Source organism: Diospyros lotus, chromosome 1 (genome assembly GCF_014633365.1).
Source record: "Diospyros lotus cultivar Yz01 chromosome 1, ASM1463336v1, whole genome shotgun sequence".
Taxonomy (NCBI): domain Eukaryota; kingdom Viridiplantae; phylum Streptophyta; class Magnoliopsida; order Ericales; family Ebenaceae; genus Diospyros; species Diospyros lotus.
The window spans coordinates 41,761,284-41,783,583 of NC_068338.1; the positions used below are offsets into that span (position 1 = coordinate 41,761,284).

Genomic DNA, 22,300 nt, shown 5'->3' on the forward strand with positions numbered 1-22,300 from the left:
GGAAAAAAAAAAAAAAATCTTGTTGATGCCATTAATGAAATTGAAGATGATGAAATTAGTCATTTAGACTTTAGCTAGAAGGGACAGTTTCGTACACCATGTTTGGTTGAGTGGAATAGTTCAGTGGGAGTCAATGTAACTAACCCTTTTGTCTTTCGACTAGAAGACACAACAAGGTGATGGACATTTTTGAAATGGCACAACCTTTAGTTTGGTCAGCTGAAATAACAATGCATATGCTTTTTGGTACAAGCATGTTAAAGTTGTGGATTTGTGTTTTTTTTTTAAATGTCCTTAAGAGAACACGACCACTAATAGAGATGGTTGGAGGATTCGAACTCATGTAGCCAGCCCACCTAGCAGGAAATCCATTAAATTATTGTTCACATTTATCATAATTTACTGCAAGAAGGAGTTAGTGATAAAGAGCCATTTGATAAAGAAATAATAGTCATAGTTCAGGGGTCATCCGGTGCACTTTTTCATAAGTCATAGTTCAGTGTGTAATTGTAATAAACTCATTTTTTTACTGTCCAATGTTTCAACATAATGATCCTCGAGTTAGATACATGTGGGCAAGCCTACTTAGTGGAGTTAAAGCTTGATATATTGTTATTAATTGTTGTAACATATATTCATGCTCTGATCTTGTTTATTTATTGGGATGATTTCATGATTATTTATTGTGTTACAACTTGTCTTTGCAGTACCGCTAAGGATCTTGATGGTTCAAGAAGAGAAGTGCATGCTGCCCAGACGTAATGCTGTTTTGTTTTGCTGTCGTTCGAGCAACTTGAGATTTTTATTATTCCTAAATCTTTCAGAAGCCATGATTTTGAAATGGTACTCGAGTTGCAGTTGAATGTGATCGATTGGTGGATGAAGAATTGTTTGTGTTGAAATCTTGCTTGGTTGCTCGTTGCTTCTAGATTTTTATGTAGCAATCACTTTAACTGAATGTCAGTCCATTGAATCATTCTGGGGTTGAAATTGAAAGGCTGCTGGTCTCTGAAAGCTTCTACCACCATCACCATTGCCAGTTTTTAAACTTTTATTTTACTCATTACATAGCTAAATCAAAAGCAAATTTCCATAAATAGCTGCCCTTGGCGATGGCTCGTTCACAAATATAGCTATATTGGATCCACTTCAATGGGTGTTGTTTGGTCGTGCGTCCAGCTCTTCTGTGGTGGATGGAAGCCTTTCTTAAAAAAAAAAAGAAAAAGAAAAGACCTATATTGGAAAGAAGGGAGATTGGTTGCTTCAATGCATAGCTATCATTAATCTATAGCTACTTTTCCAAGTCCTTAAAAGTGAGTTGTCAAAGAAAGCTAGTTCACAACTCTCTTTTATAATGAAGTTGAGTTCTCAAGAGATGAAGACAGATCAGATGTTACTGTTAGGGTGTAAAGCAGGCACTAAATTCATCAAATCCATTGACTGCACATAGTTAGCTGTTTGTATTTAAAGTTATGCATGCCAACTGCCCAGATGTGAATTTGACCCTTCACCCTTGTTCGTTTTGAGTTTGTACCCAAGCCCAGTCACTGCAGGCAGGGGTTGGAATGGCGCTTGTTGAATAACTGATGGTTTTGCCTTGACAAGCAAAGCACAGAGAGTTTCACTCTAGTATGTGAGAATCATTTCATAGCTTTATATTTCATTCCTGCGTCCGAAGCTGAAGGGAGGGAATACAGTGTCTAGTCAAAATCCTCCTTCAAAGTTTGCACTTACTTTGAAAGCAGGCCAACTAACATTTAAAAAACATCCCTTACTGGGTAGTTGTGTCTCTAATTGATCCATTGAATACTTACTACACATGGCGAGCGATGTCACATGCTTCGTTTCAACATTTCCAACCTATCTCCATATTTAAAACTCATCTTCACTGATAACCTTTACTACTCCTTTTTCTATTAATTTCTAGTTTCCTCATTTTTTTTTTGTTAAAATTTTTTAAGATTGTTTCCTTTGCTTGCATTTGTATCAATGGGAAAACTGGTTAGCTGTCTGTCACTCTCTCTCTGATTTGCTCAGCAAAGGTGGCCAAAACTCTTTTGTTTTTAGTCTTCAGTCACCATGCTAAAGAATCACAGGACATTTAAAATCAATTAATCCAGCAACAGAGACAGGTTTGATTGTATTGATGATGAATGAAATTGTTGTGTACGTGTTGTTTATATATATCTATATATATATATATATATATGATCACAGGTTGTATGGAGGGCACAGAATTTCATGTGAATGTCTGGAAAGTTATTTTGTTTCCTTTCTTTTCTTTTCCAAATATACGTTGATTGCTGATGTGAATGTCAGCAAAGTTGTTTTGTTTCTACCCTTTCTTCTTTTTTCTGTTGGCTGTCAATTGTTGTGATATGATTTCAAGCTTTGATCTTCATGAAAATGTGTTGGTTTGGCCACCCGATTCTTTCAAGGATCTTGTCTAAGATATTATTTTACTATTACTTTTTCTCTTTTTGTTTTTAAAATGAAGTAAAAAATTAGAATTAACTCTAAATGAAAATCAAATGCGGTGGAGATGAAAGGGACAGAATGGGACAGGGTATCCCATGGAAGGGGAAAGATTGAACAACATTGGCTGGCTTTACGTTCTTCATGTCTTAGCTTGCAAAACTCACATAGCAAACTTGTTCTTTTCATTGATAAACAAGTCCAATCTTTCTTGCTATTTCTCCCCCACAAATCCATCAACCACTCTCTTCCTTTGTTTCTTCTTCCTTTCATTTATGGTGCCCAGTAAGTTCTTTGACTCTATGAGAATCGAGTGGGAAGTTATCTCGATAACTCATGCTTGTGATCTTTTGTTCCTATTTATAAAGAAGTACAATATATATATATATATATTTACTATTAAGACTTGTTATCAAATTTACGAAATATATTAACATAAAGGGTAATTTATAAAATTCTATAAAATTATGAATATCAATTAAAAAATTTATGGTAATTTATTGTGGATACAACTGTCATGTAAAATAAAATAAAATTAAAAAGAATATATAATTTCATGACAAGTCAATTATTTTATCTCAGTGATGTGATGATAGGATTAGTGATGAGTTAATTTGGTGGACATTTTAAAAGGTACCCACTAAACTAAACCCAACCCAAGCTGTCTTTGTACTTGTGCTAAAAGGTGAAAGATAAAATTTTAAAAGGGTCAGACATAATATAATTTAATAATAATATGCTTACCAAAGAAGAGTACATTAAGAATACATAAATTGTTTAGAATTTCTAAAATGATGATCAAATTAACTAATTTTAAAAATAATAATAATAATAATAACAATATATTTGTGAAAATTTCAAAAGTCTTCTCTAAAGTCATAAATAATGCCGTTATTTTCTAAGTACCATTCTCAACCAAACCAACCATCTAAAACTACATCATTTTGACTTTAAATAAAATAGTTTAACAAATCACAAATGTTTATGTCTTAGCCAATACAAAGTCAACAAATCTAATTTGTATTCATTTTTTTAGTTTAAATTAAGGCATTAAGAAATTACATACGATTTTGGAATCGAAGACTTTTATTAAAATTTACTACTATTAGGGATTAGGATAAATAATAAATGGTTATATTTATTTTGGATACTTCTTCCCAATTTTAGTACAGAAAACCCCAAACCCACGAGAAGCCTACGTCCAGTGGTACAAACGCTGTGTGCCCCAAATCGCTTTGCCACTGTTCCCACCGGAGAGGAGAGAAGAAGAAGAAGAAAGAAGAAAGAAGAAGAAGATCATCGCCTCTCTCTCTCTCTACACTGTGGTGTTCTCTGCTACGAATTTAGCTGAAAGGGAAGCCCTCAAAAGCGCATCATTGGATTTCGAGTTGCAGCGAGAATGTTTTGATCTTCTTTTTTGCAGGCTCTGGCCATAGAAGTTGCAGTCGCAGTCGCAGTTGCAGTACCACTGTATTCCCTCGGTGTCTTCGTCTGTTCGTTGAGACGGAAAATGTGAGGGTGCGAGTCCTTTTAATTTGTGATTTGAGTGAGTGTGTTTGTGATGATGGTGGCTGCTGTTTCTGGAGCAGACCCGCAAAACCCCAAAACCGGTTCGCGAGATGAGAACCCGAGAAGGCCGCCATTGTTGCCCTCCGAGAGAGATAATGGCGTTCCTGTTCCTAGAAGACCTAAATCCAAGCAAGTCTCCTCGAGGTATATGTCGCCTTCGTCTTCCTCTTCCACTGCCTCTTCTTCAATCTCTTCCGCGTCTTCCACCTCCAGGCGGTGCCCTTCACCTCTAGTTTCGAGGAATTCGGGCTCCGTCCCGAGCACGCCGGCCTCGGCGCCGAAGCGGTCCGTGTCGGTGGACCGAAGGCGGGCGACGCCTTCTCGGCAAATTACGCCGGATCTCGCCGGCAATGCGGGCATCGGGATGTCGGCTGCGGCGAAGCTGTTGGTGACTTCGACTCGGAGTTTGTCGGTTTCGTTTCAGGGAGAAGCCTTTTCACTGCCGGTCAGTAAGACTAAGGCGGCGCCGCCGACGCCAAATTTGGGGAATGTGAGGAAGGGGACGCCGGAGAGGAAGAGGAATAGTACTCCGGCGAGGGGGAATGGAGATCAGGTGGAGAATTCTAAGCCGATTGATCAGCACCGGTGGCCGGCAAGAAGCCGGCAACCAAACCCCTTGTCAAGGAGCTTAGATTGCTCTCAGGATGGTAAGAAGTTGGTTGGATCTGGAAATGTTGTTCGGCCATTGCAGCAATCTGCTATTGATGAAAGCAGGAGGGCTTCGTTTGATGGTAGATTAGGGCTTGATTTCAGCAATGCTGAACTCTTGAAATCAATCCACCATCGCTTAGATGGGAACTCAGTTAATGGGAACTCACTTAATGAGTCCTCTGTGCCTTCTGATCTCTCAGCGTCTGACACTGACAGTATTTCTTCTGGTAGCACCTCTGGGGTGCAAGAATGTGGTGGGCTTGCAAGGACACGGAGTGCACCCCGTGGAATGTTTGTTTCGGCGAGGTTTTGGCAAGAGACAAATAGTCGTTTGAGGAGGTTGCAGGATCCAGGTTCACCATTATCAACGAGTCCTGCAAAAATGATGATTCCACCAAAGTTTGCTCATCCAAAGAAGTGTGATAATCTGTTGTCCTCTCCACGGACAACTTCGTCTCCTATTAGGGGAGCCATGAGGCCTGCATCACCAAGTAAGCTTATGACGTCAATGGGATCATCACCCTCAAGGGGAATGCCTAGTCCATCTCGAGTTAGAAATTCAGTTTCTGGAATCATTAATAGTAATTATATTGAGACACCCTCAGTTCTCAGCTTTGCTGTTGACGTTAGGAGGGGGAAGGTGGGGGAGAACCGCATTATTGAAGCGCATTTGTTAAGGCTTTTGTACAATCGACACTTGCAATGGCGGTTTGTAAATGCTAGGACAGAAGCTGCCTTGTTGGTGCAGAAACGTAATGCAGAGGTAAGGGATTTAGGAGTATGTTCTGTTTGTCTGAATATTTTTAATTTGGCTTATCAGTTCCCAATCTGAGACTCTGTGTTGTAGTTATATTCAATTACATGTACGCATATATATTTGGAAATAATTGTATGTTGCATATTCATTGTATGATGACTTGCACTCTTTGATGTTATGTCACTGGTAATCATGATGGTATTATCTGTTGCTTAACTAGTTTTGTATTCAAGTTATTGCAACAACATAATAAACCTAGTTTTACTCGGTGTAATTGGCTACATAGATTCTAGCTTTCCAGATGGATTTAGCTTAGTTCTTTAAGACGCAACATTGTAATGAGGAAGGGGTCAATGCTCATTATTAAAGAAATTGATCTTACCTCTTTTATGTGGGTAACCTTTGTGCTTCTTTTCTTACATGATTGTTTAGTAAATGCATTGAGCTTTCTTTCATCTTCTCATAAATAAATTTGTTGGATGCCTTATAATTTACAATAAGTGATCAGAACATTTCAACAAGTATTAGGCCTCATTGATGTGATTGTAAAAACAGTGGTAGATTGGTAGCTTGTTTTTGTTGCTGACCCAGCCAAGAACATTGGGGATTTTGCCTCATTAAGGTTTTCCAGATCTTTATTGACCCAAAGTTCAGAAAACAACATATAGAGCCTTAATTCCATTAGATTGGGTCAGCTTCATGATTCTAGCTCGCCCATTTCTCTAGAATTCATGATGTTTGATCCAATGAGTTTACATTAGTGGTCAGTTATAAGGAATTATAGGAAATATCATTTCCTAGAAACTTGCGTCCAAGTATGAAACAAGCTTTGAGATAATAATTGGTAAACCTTCTTAACTTCCTAATGCTTCAAACTAAAGTTTCATTTTTCACCTAACACTTTTTGTTTGAATGTCTCATTATTTCATGATTCCTGATTCCTATTACTATATATGTTTATTCACCTTCCTTCCTCCTTTGAATGTGATTTTTTCTTCTTATGTTTCTACTTGAGACAGGCAAGGGATATGAGTTTCTCCTTTTACAAAGTCTGCTTTTTGCATGTGATCCTTCTTTATTAGTTCTGCTTTTAATTTGACTGTCTATGATTATCAGATCTCCTTCTTTAATAGGTGCATTTTTCTACTTGATTTAACAAAGGATTGTATTGAAAAAATTGGCCTGAATGGTTGGGCATCTGTGATCAGAGCGATTACTGCATCTGCGTGAAGTTTTGATTAGTTGTTTGGATAAGTTGTGACAAAAATTAAATATGCTCCAAAGAAGTGATGATTTATGATTTCCTGAGAATGATAAGGTTCAACTTTAACCCTCAGGTATCTGCCCTCTTTTTAAGTCATCAATTGTCCCAAAAGTTTAAACTGTTAAGAAATGAACCTAATAATGTATATAGAGCTGTCTTAACTTTCTAAATTGGAAATTGCACAAGCGCAAAATAAAATTAGTGTACCATAACAAATACCATGGGGGAGCTGGCAAAGGATTACGAGCGTAGAATCTCTTAGAACCAAAGTTTGATATATGTTATCCATTGCCCCAAAGGCATAAGTTGCTAGGAATGGGCCCAACAATGCATATCAAACTATCTAACACTCAATACTTTTGAACCCCTGCTAAGGTATTCACCCTGCTTGACAATGCTATTTTTATTAGTTATATTTAAAGAAGTATGTGGGCCTAGATAGAGCAAAATGCTGGAGAAGGATAGTAGTAGCCAATTGCAGCTATTTTATGGGGCTATCGTATGGGTACTTATCAGACAGGAAAATCTATTAAACATTTGTTCTAGTTTTCTAATGCCATTTTCCTTGAGAAAATGCAAACATGTGGTTTCTTCATGTGCTGTCCTGCTCATCCAACTTTTGATTTCCATAATTTCTCATGATGTTGGTATGAGTAGGAAATTGGCTTCATATTTTGGATCTGTAGAAGAATAGTGGAAGCATGGTGTAATAAGATGTTATAACATGCTAAAAAGCAAGTTTGAGAAACTTTAGTGCCTTGTCAGTGAGTCTTGATCTCAACTGTGTTCTGTATTTCCTGAAGTCTTGATGACACATTTTCATTGTTGCACTTCTGTTAAAAAATGCATGCTTATTGTCTTGATGGTTGATGCTTGAACTTGCTCATATTGCCCACAAAAATAGCATCATGTACTGTTAGTGATGTTATTGGCTTAATGATTTCCTTTATACCAGAAAAATATGTGGAATGCCTGGATAACAATCTCAGATCTACGTGATTCAGTCACCAAAAAAAGACATCGGTTACAATTATTGAGACAAAAGTTGAAGCTTGCTTCTATTCTGAAGCGGCAGGTAAAATTTGTGTGTTTTCATTCTCCTTGTATGAATCCTGCTGGTATTTTTGGGACAAAGTTCTATGTTCTTCTTGGCATTATTTTAGAAATGCGTTGGCATGTATTTTTTTTGCAATTTGTACTTGCTTTGGCGTGTATTATGTATCATGGTTTTTCTTTTTTATTTTTTCTCCTCGATGTCTTAACCATTTGATAACACTCCAAGACCAAACCTAATATTGATGCTCACACAGTCAAACTGGCAGAAGAAATTGAATCCCGACCACACCTTCATTTGCTGAAATTAAAGTTCCATCTATGATCTCCCTCAGTATATTCATATCTTATACTTTGACATCATTTTGCTGAATCACTTTCAATTTGAAAACACTAGCCTAGGAAGTAAAAACACTTTATTTTAGGTATCTTATTAGTATTTGACACGTGTTAGACAAGGATAGTTGTCAGGCATGCTGAGATACACATCAGACATGCCAAATGGTATGTCCTAATCTTTTGTTGTTGTTATTACTACTATTACTACTACTATGGATGCTTTAGGATACATGGTGGATATACCTGAGGACACGACAGGGTTTTAATAGAGTTTTTAAAACTTTATTTGGTGGAAAAGTTGCAAATACAATAGGTTAAGGGTAAGGTAAGGTAAAGTACAAAATTGAAGCCTAATTACTACTATGGCAAAGCCAGTTACTTATTTTTTTTTTTAAAGTTAAATGATTTTTTGTTAGATGGTATCTTCATATTTTATTAGTGGTATTTTTTAAATATTTTTGTGCCTCTTTGTTATTATGCTTATGGATGCTGCTAATATAAATTATATATAGATTTATTGTATCACTTCCATATTCTTATCCTTATCTTCTCCAAATTATTGTATATCATATCTATGGTCATGTCTGTTTTCATGCCTGGACTCATTGAGTTAGGTGCTTCTTTGTGAGAACACTTTAAAGTTTAAAATTTTAATTACTACTGATTCACACATTTAGACTAATGTGTAAAGGAAGTTGAATCTAGATCTACCTCTTTTGCTGAACAATTGCATAAAGAGTCCTTCACAAATTGAGGTTGGTAAGAAATGCATCAGCTTGTGTAGAAAATGTGATTTAGACATGCGAGCTGTGGGTCAAAAATTGTAGTTTCCAATAACTTATAAGCCTTAGAGAAAATCAATTAGACTTGTGAAATTTTTAGTCTAGAAAGCCATAAAATTTTTGTTGGCTATTTTGCATAATGTTATGGGAGTGATAACACAAGTATTGCTTTCATTTATTTGAAAATAGGAGATATATTTTTTATTTTTATTCCATGTAAAAAAGGTCCATTACTATTTACGCCAAAGGTTTGGGTACTTTAATAACTTTCTTCATAGGTTAGTTCAAAAATACTTGTTGAAAACAGGCATTTAAGGAATTTAAGAAAAAAATTGTTTAGCAGTTTTGCTGTATGTTCTCTCTTCTATTTTTTTCTTTTTTTTTTGGTGCAAAAATTGTTTCTCCCGAAATTTGGCAAATTAGAATCCATTGGCTGACCTCACCTTGTGGGATTAAGGTTAGTATTGTTGAGCTTTCCTTGTAGAATTTTTGTGCTTCCATTTGTACAAGGTTTGCTCCCTTTTGTCAATTTCTTCATCTATACTTTTGTTACTTAAAAGTAAAAAAAGAGTAGGATTTTTACAACCATTCGTCATCCCTTTCATTTTGGTTCCTCCCCCCCCCCCCCCCAAAAAAAAAAAAAAAACGAAAAAAGATGTTCCTTTAGTAATTGTAATGAACTTGGTATGCTTTGGGAAACGTTTTTGTTTCTTCCTTTGTATGTACATCACATAAGGAGGAGTAATGTTCCAAAGTAATACCTTGGACATTACCCAAACGAGGCAGGATAATATAAATGACCAACAACTATATAAAATTATAATCAAGCTTCCCCAATTATGAATGATATTAATGAGCCAAGTCCACTGCCTCCTTAATAATTGTTCAAGCAAGATACATTAATACCTTTTTTATGATTCTCTAAGTAATCAATGGCAGTGTTCTAAAACGTGGCCTAGGCACCGCCGAGGTGTTAGGCGGCCCCTCACTGCCGCGAATACATGCAAGACGGCATCGGGCCCAAGTGGCGCCTAATTTTTTTGAGGATATTGTTTTGGCCAAAGCAGAAAACGATGCCAATCCCCAAAGAAATCCCCCCCTTCCCTACTTCGTGTGATACTTCAACCTTCTCCTCAAAGAAATCTCTAATTCTCCTCACTCTTCCCCCTTTGCTGCTGCCGCTACAACCTACAACCGTTGTCTCTTTCCCCCGCTGCCACACCGCTGCCACTGCAAGTAAGTCTGCAAGCCGTTGTCGTTTTCTTCTCCGAATCGTTCTTGCCGTCAATCTCTTCTCTGAACCCAACCCAACCCATCTTTGCTGTCATTCTCTTTGTTGTCGTTTTCTTGTATTGTGCAGAGTCTCCAACCCAACGCGTCATCATTCTCTTCTCCAAACCCAACCCGCTGTCACCATTCTGTTTGCAGGTATATATGTTCTGCAATCAATCGTATAAACACACACACACACACACCCCTGCAACCAGTCTGATCTGTTTATATATATATATATATATATATAGGTATCTGTTGCAGGCTTGTTCGATTACAGGTGTATATATATAAATTAATGATGTCGGATGGGACTGGGAGTACGGGAGCATCGTCTGAGGCTGCCTCAGTTCTTAAAAACACAGTTTTCCTAGGCACTAGGCCCCAATCTGGCACCCGACCAACACCTAGCGCATTTTAGAACACTGATAAATGGGAAAGGCATTTTAATACTTCAGAATTTTGTTTTGATGGCAAGCTTCGTAGGCCAATAATTGGAGGGATTGTTTATGATTTGAAGGCATTTGGATGATGTAAGTGTTGTTGTTGACAATTCCATTAGTTAGGCTGGTGAACTTGGGGATATTGAAGTACCCAATCAGGTCATGGACATATCTCGAACCATGCTTCAAGATGTTATAGGTTTTTTAAGTCAGAGAAGTTGTCATTCTTTTGTAAAATTTGCCTCGACAGTACAGCAGTTTCATTTTTCCCCCAAGAAATATGATGCCCCACTATTTGTTTCCTTTCATACTAGTTGATTATTTTTTGGATTGCCACTATACCCTTTGGGAAGGAGCTGCTTATGTGGAGAGTTCACATTGTTATGTTCAATTTTACCTTGCTAACTGAAGGATCCAAAGATAACATGGAACCTGGGTTTACTTGAGTAAGCATATGACATGTTAATAGTGGAAAGTTTCTGTTAGGTTGTCATGTGTCTTAATTGTTATTTTAGATGACGGCTTATGAACATTTGTTTTGCTGCGTTTTCTTTCCTCACATCTGTAATGTCTGAACTTTCTCATGCAAATGTAGATTACTTGTTTGGAAGATTGGGCTTCTTTGGATAAAGACCAGTCTGTTTCTTTGCTTGGAGCAATTGAAGCATTGAAGGCTAGCACCCTTCGTCTTCCAGTTGTTGGAGGAGCAATTGTATGTCTTCTGGTTATTTTACTCTTTTTCCTTGCGTTCAGTATTGTTTTGTTTCTCAAGAGTTGAGCTAACTCTCATATTAAAGCTTGAAAAGACAACATTTTACCTTATTTTAACAGGCTGACATCCAAAGTATAAAGGATGCCGTTGGTTCAGCAGTTGATGTGGCACAAGCGATGGCATCTTCAGTGTGCTCACTTTTGTCAAAGGTAATCACGTTTGGTCATTTCTGGGGCCATCCTTCACCTTGCATTCAACAATGTTGTTTCCAGCAAGCTGCAACCACAAGGGGATTTTTCTCCAAATTCTGATTGGTCCTGCTTTATTTTGGATTATTTACATGTTTGGTAAAAGTTTCTTAGGTAGAAGTAAGGCAAAGAATGGCTACAGAGGTGATATGTGCCAGTCATAATGGTTTTTCCTGGGTCATAAGTTATAGAACAGTCAGATTCAGTTGACCTAATTGTCTTGCATTCTTGTGAAATCACTGTCAACAGCTGTATGAAGTAGGAGGTTGTTACAATCCACTAGCTTAATAATTGACATATTCTTATTGTGGTTATGCTAGGATGAGGGTGGCCAATATACATGAGAGATTTGGATCTTCTATCAACCTAGGCAGATTTTTCCTTTTGGTGAGTGCATAGAATGGAACAAGTATTTAGCAAAAGAGGTCGAGGACAACCAAGAAAAACTTGATGAGAGACTCTTATATATCATACGAATTGTAAGGGTCTTATGGAAGATGGGACTATAGATAGAAATGATTGATGAGCTAGAATTCATGTAGCTGACACCACATAGTGGGATTGAGATTTGATATTATGTTAATAAATTGCTGTGTATATGTGTGTGTGTGTATATATATCAGAACCAAACTGTCAGAAGAGCAGGCAAACTCTATACAGAGACCAAAGCAAGGTACTCTGAATATAAATTGTCAATAGAATTCAAAAAGTCTCGAGGAGTATAAAGGAATCTTCTCTAGGCCACGGAAAAAAGGTAAACTTGTATCATTTCTTCAACGTGAGAAACTGATCCTCAACTTCCTCAAGGGCTTCAAGTTTGTCTTGTGGCAAATATGCAGCAAAGTAGAAAAAAGAATAGTCTTCTGAGCTCAAGGATGTCACATATTTGGGCAAGTTGAACTCCACCAGACCTAAAAAACCTGTCACAAAAACTGGCATCACCTGCTGCACTCGAAAGTAAAAAAGTCCCCAAATTGTCACAAGCCACTATGAAAGTTAAGAGCACAAAGTCTACTGACTCCCCATCCTTTGACAGAGAAAGCACCAGTTAACTACCATCCAACCTTGTTTCCTGAAGTTATCCAAAATGAATGGAGCCATGAGAAGCTGTCCAGATGAAAATGGACACCCTAAGTGGAGTTCTAATTTTCCAAAAGATTTCCATGGGCAAGACTCTACCTTTGTTAAAAAGGGCCTAAAAATAGAAAATGCTCCAAACCTGACAGCTGGTGAACTCATTTGTCCTCACCCTGCCTTGTTTTTATATGTTATGCAAAATGTTGAGGAAAGCCATCAAGGAGTCCAATTCCAAATCAACAAGATTATGCTTGAAAGTGAACCAGAATTAGTCACTGGAACATATTATCCTTGGTGAACTAAACAAACCCCGAAACAAACTTGTACAACTGACCATGACCTAATTGTTCTACTGACCAAAAGAAACCCTAGTACCCTTGAACTAAAAAGGAACCAAATTTAGCAAAAGTGACCCAGATGTTCACATCCTCTTCAAACCCCCAGCAAATGGGGGGAACACATCAAACCCCAAGACCAACTTCCCCATTTCAGACCATACTATTCAACGATAACTCCATTCCACAGACTAGATACCCCTCCAAATCAGAAGCCTCTATAACTGTGTAGACCTACAATAATGCTCAATTTCTTATTCCAAACCACCTCCAGCTAGAGGAAGTCACACTTTTCTGTCCTCCCTCCCTCCCACTAGATTGGGCACAATCCTCGAGGAAATTACCAGTAGTAAATGTTTACCATTATTATGTTTTCTACCTATTTTCAATGTCAAAACATGTATAGAAATGGGTTTTCTAAATTTGCTCAAAAACTATTTGGCAGTTCTTTTGAATGTTTCTGTTAAAGTGTTTAATATTTCAGTTTGGCATAAAGTTGGTTTATAGTTGGACGAATCATGCAATCAGGGCTCCATCACATTTTGCAGTTGTCAAGCAATTCCCCCGCCCCCTTCTTCCCTGACATTCTCGGTTCAGTTCATTCTAATGTTAATTTGAATTGATTTGGAATTATGCTGAAGACAGAGGTTGGAGCATGCATAGATTTGAATGTCTGCTGAAAGCTAATTTTATCCAGCGTGTTATATCTTACACCATCCATCATTTCCAGGTGGAGGAAGTGAATTTCTTGGTGGCTGAACTTGCAAAAGTGATTGCCAAAGAGCGGGCTTTGCTTGAACAATGCAAAGATTTCTTGTCTGCTTTGGCAGCCCTGCAGGTAGATTTGGCCTCTGTTTTGTTCTTCAGAAAATTTGTTGTGCTTCATGGCCGGATGATAATTCCCCCTTCCGCTTTTTCCATAAACAGGTTAGAGACTGCAGTCTGAAAACTCATGTTTTACAACTTCATTCTTTACCTAAAGCCTGACAACAAGTGTGCAGAACTGATCTCATTTGACTATCTAAAAGCTAACTTGATACTAAAACTTGCCGACCTAGCAGAGGTACCCCACGCCACTGGAGGTAATAATAACTTTTGACTGAATGACTAGTTTTGGCTTCTCATTTAGAAATTTTGGAACCTCTGGAGGTGTTCCCTGTCCATGCATTTCATGTATGTTTCTGTATCCAAAGGATTATAGGTAATGATCTTTTCCTCCTGCTAGTGAGCTGTATACATGCCCCATGACACGAAAACTCGCGTATATGTATATATGTAATACTTGGATTACTGTTATTAAGCAAGTTCTTGGGGAAATCCTTCATTTTGTCATCTGAATGCCGCCGTCCATTCTGTAATCGTTCTGGCTGAGTTTGCATATGCATTCTAGTGTTTGATGCAAGCCTGAATGTAACGTAAATTTGGCTCAATTTAGTGAATCTATGTTGACGATCTTGATCTTACATATCGCACGCCTTCTGATTTCCAGCAAAATTCCCTTGGATTCCGGGTGGTTCATTCGCCAGGAGGTGGCCGTTATGTTAGGTTTAATGCACAATTACAGAGTGGCCTGAGTAGCTTAGTGAAGTTGGAATGGCAGATTGGGAAATGAATTTGCCAGGCAAGGAAAGCAGACTTTTTCCACTTTCTCTAGCTTGGCAAAGCTTCACTGAATGTGAAGAGGGTATGACACGTATTTATTACTCGGAATAATCGGATTGAAGAGAAAACATCCACCAAAATAGCAAATAATTATGAAAATTTCATTTTCTATGATATTTTAGTAGCACCTTTTGTATACAAATTTTATGTGAGTATCTGTTTACTTTTCACAAGGTATGATGAATAATTATGAGTTATGATATATGCATAAGGATTTTATACGAATTTTTATACAAAATGATGTAGCTCGTAAATATGATAAATGTCTCCTTTTTTATTCCTACAATATTAATCCCAAGAACAAAAGATTGCTCTTCGGTTCCCCATTTCTCAAACATTAAAGAATTTTTGTATAAAAATATTATTAAAATAATATGCTAGCATATTCTTGTTATTCTAAATCATATAATTATTGCATTCCTCAAATCATTTTGAACTTAAAACTATACGTTCATTAATTCAAGCTTCAAATAAGATATAATAGTCTTAAAAAAAACATATGCTTAATCTCTACTTGATTTTTAGTTGATGGTACGTTGGTATGTTTAGTAATCTCTACTGATTAGCAATATTAATCTTGTGATTAGCAACACCTCTAAACAAATAAGAAAATTCCTGTGTTAAAAGGTGCCACGACTCTAAGGTTGTAATAATAATTATATCTTATATGTATTTCTTTTTTGATTATATAATATTGTTGTCACAGTTGTATCTTTCAGTTGTATTCTAACTAAAAGATAGAATAACTTATAAATAATTTAGATTAGGTAGAAAATATCATAGTTGAATGATAATTTAAATTCTGATTTCTCTCTCAACTTCACATATCTCTACCTCGTTTCCCTCTTATTCTTTTTCTCAGCTCTATTTGCATTTCTCCCTTTATTCTTGTTTTTTATCTCCATGTCTTTGAGTCTAGTTCTTTCTCCAATTCTTAATGTTTTGATTTTATCTTTTCGATTCCTTTCAAATTTCTTATTCAAATCTTAAGCAAACCTTAGAAATAGTTGTCACGGTACCCCCGTGAGATCCACTAATCCTAGCTCGAATTGAGTTAGGAGTAGGGTTCGACTAACACAAAACGGAACAAAGCAAGGGAGGGAGAGGACGAGAATGGAGAACGAGAGAGAGAGAATTAAGAATGAGAGAGGAGAAACAATTTTGATTTTCTCATTGATGATTTTTACTCTAACCAGCTGGAAATATATAGCACTCGGCGGTGGAAGCTGCCACAACAGATTCCCTCCTCCACGCGGTTATAACCGCTTCTTGTCCTATTCTAATTCCCTCCACGTGGGGAATCTTCCAGCTAATATGACTAAGGCAAACACAATAAGAAATTTAACAGAATTACAACAATTTGGAAATAACGAAAGTAAGCAAAAAAATAAACCAAGACTTGTAGCTACAAGTTGTATTAGCCCTAGGACCCCTTCCGTGACAATTCCCCCCTCCTTAGAGCTTTCTTGTTCTCAAGAAATGTTGAGGAGACTGGCAGCCATGAGAAATCGTGTGAGTAGGCTAGGCAGGTATTCCCAAGTCTCGCTTCCGACTGCACCCCTATGCCATTTCACCAATACTTGAATGAGCGGGGCCCCATTTTAGAAGATAAGGCTCAAATATCCGGTTCATTAGGGATTGAAAAGTGGCCGGGGCATTGGTAAGCCCAAATGGCATTACCAAGAACTCAAAGTGTCCGTGATGGGTCCTAAAGGTTGTTTTATGTACATCGTCCGGTCTCATCCTAATTTGGTGATACCCCGAACGCAAGTCAAGCTTTGAAAAGATTTTGGCGTGGTGAAGTTCATCTAAGAGGTCTTCCACCAAGGGTATAGGGAACTTATCTTTAACAGTTATGGCATTGAGTTGGCGGTAGTCCACACCAAATCGCCATGTCCCATCTTTCTTTTTGACTAGTAGGACAAGAGACGCAAGGGGCTTTGGTTGGGCTTGATAAAGGACTGTTGTAGCATTTCTTAAACCATTTTCTCTATTTCAGTCTTTTGGAGAGGTGGGTACCGATAGGATCTTACATTAATGGGTTCAGTGTTCGGCTTTAGGTGAATGGTATGGTCATATGGTCTGGCGGAAGGTAAGGAATTAGGTTCCATGCACAGGTTCTCATAATCCGCCAACAATTCATTAATGCAATCTAAGTGATTTACCTGGTCAGAGGACTCCCCAGTTGAGCTGATCGTTAGGTATCGTTAGGTAAGCCTTTCCATACCCTCTTGGAACTTCCTCCGAAGTTATGATGGAGAATAGATTGGCTAGCTGACTCCATTTCCCCTTGAGCACCTTCTGTAACCTCCTTCCTGTCATCATTTTGCATGCTTCGGTTTCTTTGCCTCCTGCCAGTATCATCCTCCTTCCTTCCTTTTCAAATGACACCTCCAATCGATTAAAATCAAAACTGATCGGACTTACTATCTTTATCCAATCCACCCCCAACACCATGTCACATCCCCCCAGTTGTAACAATCTGAGGTCTGCTTCGTAGGATTCACCCTGCATCTCCCAGCGAAATCCATTGCACGTTGATGTACTCATCACTTGCTGGCCATTGGCTACGGTCACACTCAGAGGAGGCGTCCCTATGAGCTGACACCCCAGCTTATTAGTCGTGCCTTCATCTAAAAAACTGTGGGTACTTCCACTGTCAATTAAAACCATCAGACATTTTCCTTTAACTCGACCTTCTACCTTCATTATTTTGCTGTTAGGTACCCCCTTCAAGGCATGGATAGATATCTCCCCATTATCCTCTTTAGCCTCTTCCTCCTCTGTTACTGCTTGTTCAGGCTCCTCATTACCTTCCAACAACAGTATCTGTCTCTTGCACTGATGGCCCGCATGATATTTCTCTCCACACCGGAAACACAATCCCGCCAGCCTTTTCTGCTCCCTTAGTTGTTCTCCAAAAGAAGTTAGGTTGGGGCCTGCCACCTCTCTCACCCCACTACTTCCTCTCGCCTGATCCCGGTTGGAGTGTCTTCTCGCAGCATTAGGCGGCCCTCCAACTATGCCCCTCGTTTGCTGCCTCTGCTTTTTCATTAAGGCTTCCACCACCATCTCCTGTAGCCTAGCGTTTTCGGAGGCTTGCTCAACTGATCAAGGTCTCAACACCTTCACCATTGGTCTGAGCTCGTCATTAAAGCCACTTAAATAACTTGACACAAAATAAGCCTCCGAGAGGTGAGAATTGTGCTGGATCATGAAAGATCTCAGTTCCTCAAAGCGCCTTTGGTAATTCTCCACTCTTCCGGTCTGCCTCAGTTTGTTAAACTCCTCCACAACATCCTCCATACTTCTTTCCCCGAACCACTCGCATACCTTCTCAGAGAATTCCCCCCAAGCGTAAATCCTACCATGCTGAAGATTTCCTTGATACCAAGCATCCACCACTTCATTAAAATGAGTCGTAGCCAGGGGTACCCTCTGCCCTTCAGAGATGCCATACCACTCAAACATCCTTTCGCACTTCCTTAGCCACCACTGAGGATTAATTCCCTCGAAGGTGGGAATATCCATCCGAGGCATCAGAAATCCTGCGCGAGGGTTAACAGGCCTGTCTCGGGCCTTGTCCATCAATCTAGTCAGCTCCTCTTTTGGGTCCGCTTCAATCTCCGAGGTGTCGCGTTCCCCGTTAGCTTCATTCCTCTGTAGGATTGGTTCTATGTGCTCTTGGAGTGGAAAATCAGGAGACAGTCGGACTGGGTTCTGGCGGGCGAACATAACCATGAACTGTTGCATTTGAGCACTCAATTCATCTCGCACCCGGACGATGGACCCTTCCAGCCTCCGCTCCATTCCATCCATGGAGTTCTCCACTCACCTGTCCAACGCCATGATAGCCTCATGGTTACGGGTAGTTCCTAACTCCAGTTGGTCGATCCGATTTTGACAGTCGGTCGTAGCCGAGTTGGTTTGCTGGAGTTGTGATTCTAGATTTTTCATACGAGTACCTTCTGCCATTACCGACTTCCATCTCGGTTGTCCAAGGAAAGGTGGCTCTGATACCAAATTGTCATGGTACCCTCGTGAGATCCACTGATCCTAGCTTGGATTGAGTTAGGAGTGGGGTTCGACTAACACAAAACGAAACAGAGCAAGGGAGGGAGAGGACGAGAATGGAGAATGAGAGAGAAAGAATTAAGAATGAGAGAGGAGAAACAATTCTGATTTTCTCATTGATGATTCTTACTCTAACCAGCTGGGAATATATAGCACTCGGCGGTGGAAGCTACCACAACAAATTCCCTCCTCCATGCGGTTATAACCGTTTCTTGTCCTATTCTAATTCCTCCACGTGGGGAATCTTCCAGCTAATATGACTAAAGGCAAATACAATAAGGAATTTAACAGAATTACAGCAATTTGGAAATAACGAAAGTAAGCAAAAAAATAAACCAAAACTTGTAGCTACAAGGTGTATTCGCCCTAGGACCCCTTTCGTGACAATAGTAATAAAAGAATCGGAATTGCAGCACCGATTCCTGACTTTCGTCAAGAATACGGTATCGCATTTTCGGCTTCGCCTTCTTCTTAGAAGGGGTTCAGGGGGATACTTCCCCCTGAAAGCTCATTTTCTTATAAACAGAAACCTTACCTTCCCTATCTTTCTAGTGAGTGAACCACGGGTGTGGTGCACGAACGGATTCTCTTAACAGTGGTAAGGGTAGGCACGAACACCAAGCAGTCTCCCGGTAGCCCCAAAAGCGATAGGGAGACTGCATTGCAGGTAGTGCCGTACCCTTACTCAAAGTAAGATAACCGTTATAACTCACTTTAAATACTCCTTATATGACCCAAAGGAGAATTAAGGAAGAAGAAAGTGCCTGCCCGCTATTCCTGACGCAAGGAAGGAATAGAATAAGGGCAGTACCTACTATAGCGAAAAAATGATTGCCATCCGATTCTTTTATTGCGGGTCCCCATACTATAAAATAGCAGTATGGAGCCATCGTCGAGTATAGTATAACAACTGAGATTACCAGGGCTTATAAGGGTTACCATTCCCGTCCCTTAATAACTCAGCGAAGACAGAAAATAGTAGGTCTATCGTAGTAGCCTTACCCTTGCCTCCTTGGAGGCCCTCACGAATTCCACACATCAACTAGTGCCATTTTGTCTTCAGCCTTTATTTCCTTAGTTAGAAGTAACCCTGAACTCATTAACTGAGAAATGCAGGACTTTGTCTGCAAGGGCTGAAGGTTCACCAGTCATCTATGATAATCGACTGAAAGCCGAATATCAAATAGAACTGATGCTATCATCATCGCATTATCGGCTGCGCATTATCGGCTTCGCCTTCAGCTTGGGGAGCAGACAGGTGGAACAGAGGGGGTTCGGGGGGATACTTCCCCCTGAAACTCTTCACTTCACTTTCTGTATGTACTGTAGCATGTACAAGCCCTGCTCGCTATTCCTAACGCAAGGAAGGAATAGAATAAGGGCAGTACCATGCTTGTAGCTATCAGTACTAGTAGTAGTAGCAGTACCAGCTATGCAGTAGCTTCTATGAGTTCTAGTAACTATAGCTGTTAGTAGGACTAGCTATTCAATAGCTATGATTAATAGCTACTCTTACTATGTGAATTATACACATGTATTCCCCCTCTTTCCTGTCCCAAACTACTCATTCGTTAACGAGGGCTGCCTACCTTTCTGATTCATCACCTATTATAGTATGGGGACCCAATTTTAGCAATACAAGAATCGAAATTGCAGCATCGATTCCTAACTTTCGTCAAGAATACGGTATCGCATTTTTGGCTTCGCCTTCTCCTTAGAGGGGGTTCGGGGGGATACTTCCCCTGAAAGCTCCTTTTCTTATAAAAAGAAACCTTACCTTCCCTCTCTTTCTAGTGAGTGAACCACGGGTGTGGTGCACGAACGAATTCTCTTAATAGTGGTAAGGGTAGGCACAAACACCAAGCAGTCTCCCGGTAGCCCAAAAAGTGATAGGGAGACTGCATTGCCCATGTGCAGAAGCTGTGTGATGAAATTGATTTGGAATTAACCCATGTCAATAGCTCTACCAATCGACATGCTGATTCTTTGGCCACTGACGCTTCAAAGATAAAGTTCGAAGATAATGAAGATAAAGCTATCATTAAGATAAGCAAGCGACGAGCTCCAGCTCATGGAACTTTAACGATAAGCTATATGAAGATGTTATTAAAGAATGAGATTAGAGACATGATGTGATTCAAGAACTAAAGCAATCAGTGCACATGGCCAAGAAAGACTTGAAGTGCTTCACTAAATTATGTGGAAATTTTTACTACAAGATGCCCGATGGGCCAACGCTCTAAACATATCGGCTACAAGCCTAGAGCCCACCCAAGCAGCTGCAAGGGTTGAAGGTTGGTCTGCAAGGGCTGAAGGTTCACCAGTCATCTATGGTAATCGACTGAAAGCCTAATATCAAATATAACTGATGCTATCAACATTGCATTATTGGCTTCGCCTTCAGCTTGGGGAGCAGATAGGTGGAACAGAGGGGGTTCAGGGGGATACTTCCCCCTGAAACTCTTCGCTTCACTTTTTGTATGCACTGTAGCATGTATAAGCCTTGCCCGCTATTCCTGACGTGGGGAAGGAATAGAATAAGGGCAGTACCATGCTTGACAAATGGTATTAGAGTTGATCGATTCCTGACTATGAGTCAAGCGATCTACAAGTGACCTTAATAGTGATTCTAAGTCGAATTTGAAGGTAGAATAGAGCCAACGATTCTTGACTGTGATTCCAGAAGTTTTAGCAGTTGACCAAGGCAAAGTAGATTCAAGTGATTTTCAACTTTAATTTTAACGATTCAGAGTAGTAGAGTCGTTTGAGTTGCAATTGTTGATAGACGACTCCTAGCAGTAATTCCAATTTGACTTGAAGACATCAAAGACAGATTGTAACCAAGTAAAGTAGTTGATCCTTTAAAGGTGAAGCAGAGCAAAGTAATTCTCGATTGTGATTTTTGACGCTTATCGGTTGTTAATTTTCGGCGATACTTGGCTGTTGATTCTTGATGCTTCACGATAGTTAATTTCTAACGATTCTTGGTTGTTGATTTCCTCAAGTGATTTCTGGTTGTGATTCCAACGAATTCTATTGACTGCAATAGAGTCGATCGTATCTTAGGAGACTACAAATGATGTCAGAGATGATCAAGTTCAGGAGGTTGATTTAGATCTAACATCTAATAGTTAATTTTGAGTAGAACTTGAAAGCATGTCAGATCGATTGATTTAGGAGGTGGATTATGTTTGCTAAATTTAGGTTTCAATAAATTTAGGTTTGTTGAATTTTAGTATTGGAATAAGTTTTCAAAAAGGTTCTTAGAAACTGATCAAGAGGCGATTATTAGAAGCAAATTCAGAAGTAGATCCAGGCGAATTTGAATTGTGGAGATGGATAATGGATTCCAAGAGAAAATCACCAACCTTAATAAAAAAATGGATGACTTAATGATCTTGATTTCACAGAGATTTCGGATTAGTTTACTAGAAGAACTTTTTTCAAGTTCCATTATGAAACCAATTCGAGTAGAGATTTTGGATTAGTTTACTAGAGGAACTTTTTTCAAGTTCCACTATGGAACCAATTCGAGCAAGCATTGGAAGCCTACCCAATGTTTGTAGAAAACAAATGAATTAGTCTTA

The 22,300-nt window shown here is 39.0% G+C and overlaps 1 protein-coding gene across 3 annotated transcripts; it reads left to right on the plus strand.

Moving 5' to 3' along the window:
* The first annotated feature begins 3,650 nt into the window (after positions 1–3,650).
* LOC127786947 (QWRF motif-containing protein 2-like) lies at positions 3,651–14,750 on the plus strand. Of its 3 annotated transcripts, XR_008020081.1 has the most exons (7): positions 3,651–5,458; positions 7,672–7,791; positions 11,201–11,317; positions 11,437–11,526; positions 13,708–13,815; positions 13,905–14,059; positions 14,467–14,750. XR_008020081.1 is itself a non-coding variant. In XM_052314746.1 (6 exons), the coding sequence occupies exons 1-6, from the start codon at positions 4,037–4,039 to the stop codon at positions 13,962–13,964; spliced, it is 1,917 nt and encodes a 638-aa protein (XP_052170706.1). In that variant the 5' UTR covers positions 3,651–4,036; the 3' UTR covers positions 13,965–14,309. The 3 variants fall into 3 exon arrangements, 2 of the variants coding, with proteins under 2 accessions (XP_052170706.1, XP_052170721.1); XM_052314746.1 differs by lacking the exon at positions 14,467–14,750 and having other exon boundaries at positions 13,905–14,309; XM_052314761.1 differs by lacking the exons at positions 7,672–7,791; positions 14,467–14,750 and having other exon boundaries at positions 13,905–14,309.
* Positions 14,751–22,300: the final 7,550 nt, after the last annotated feature.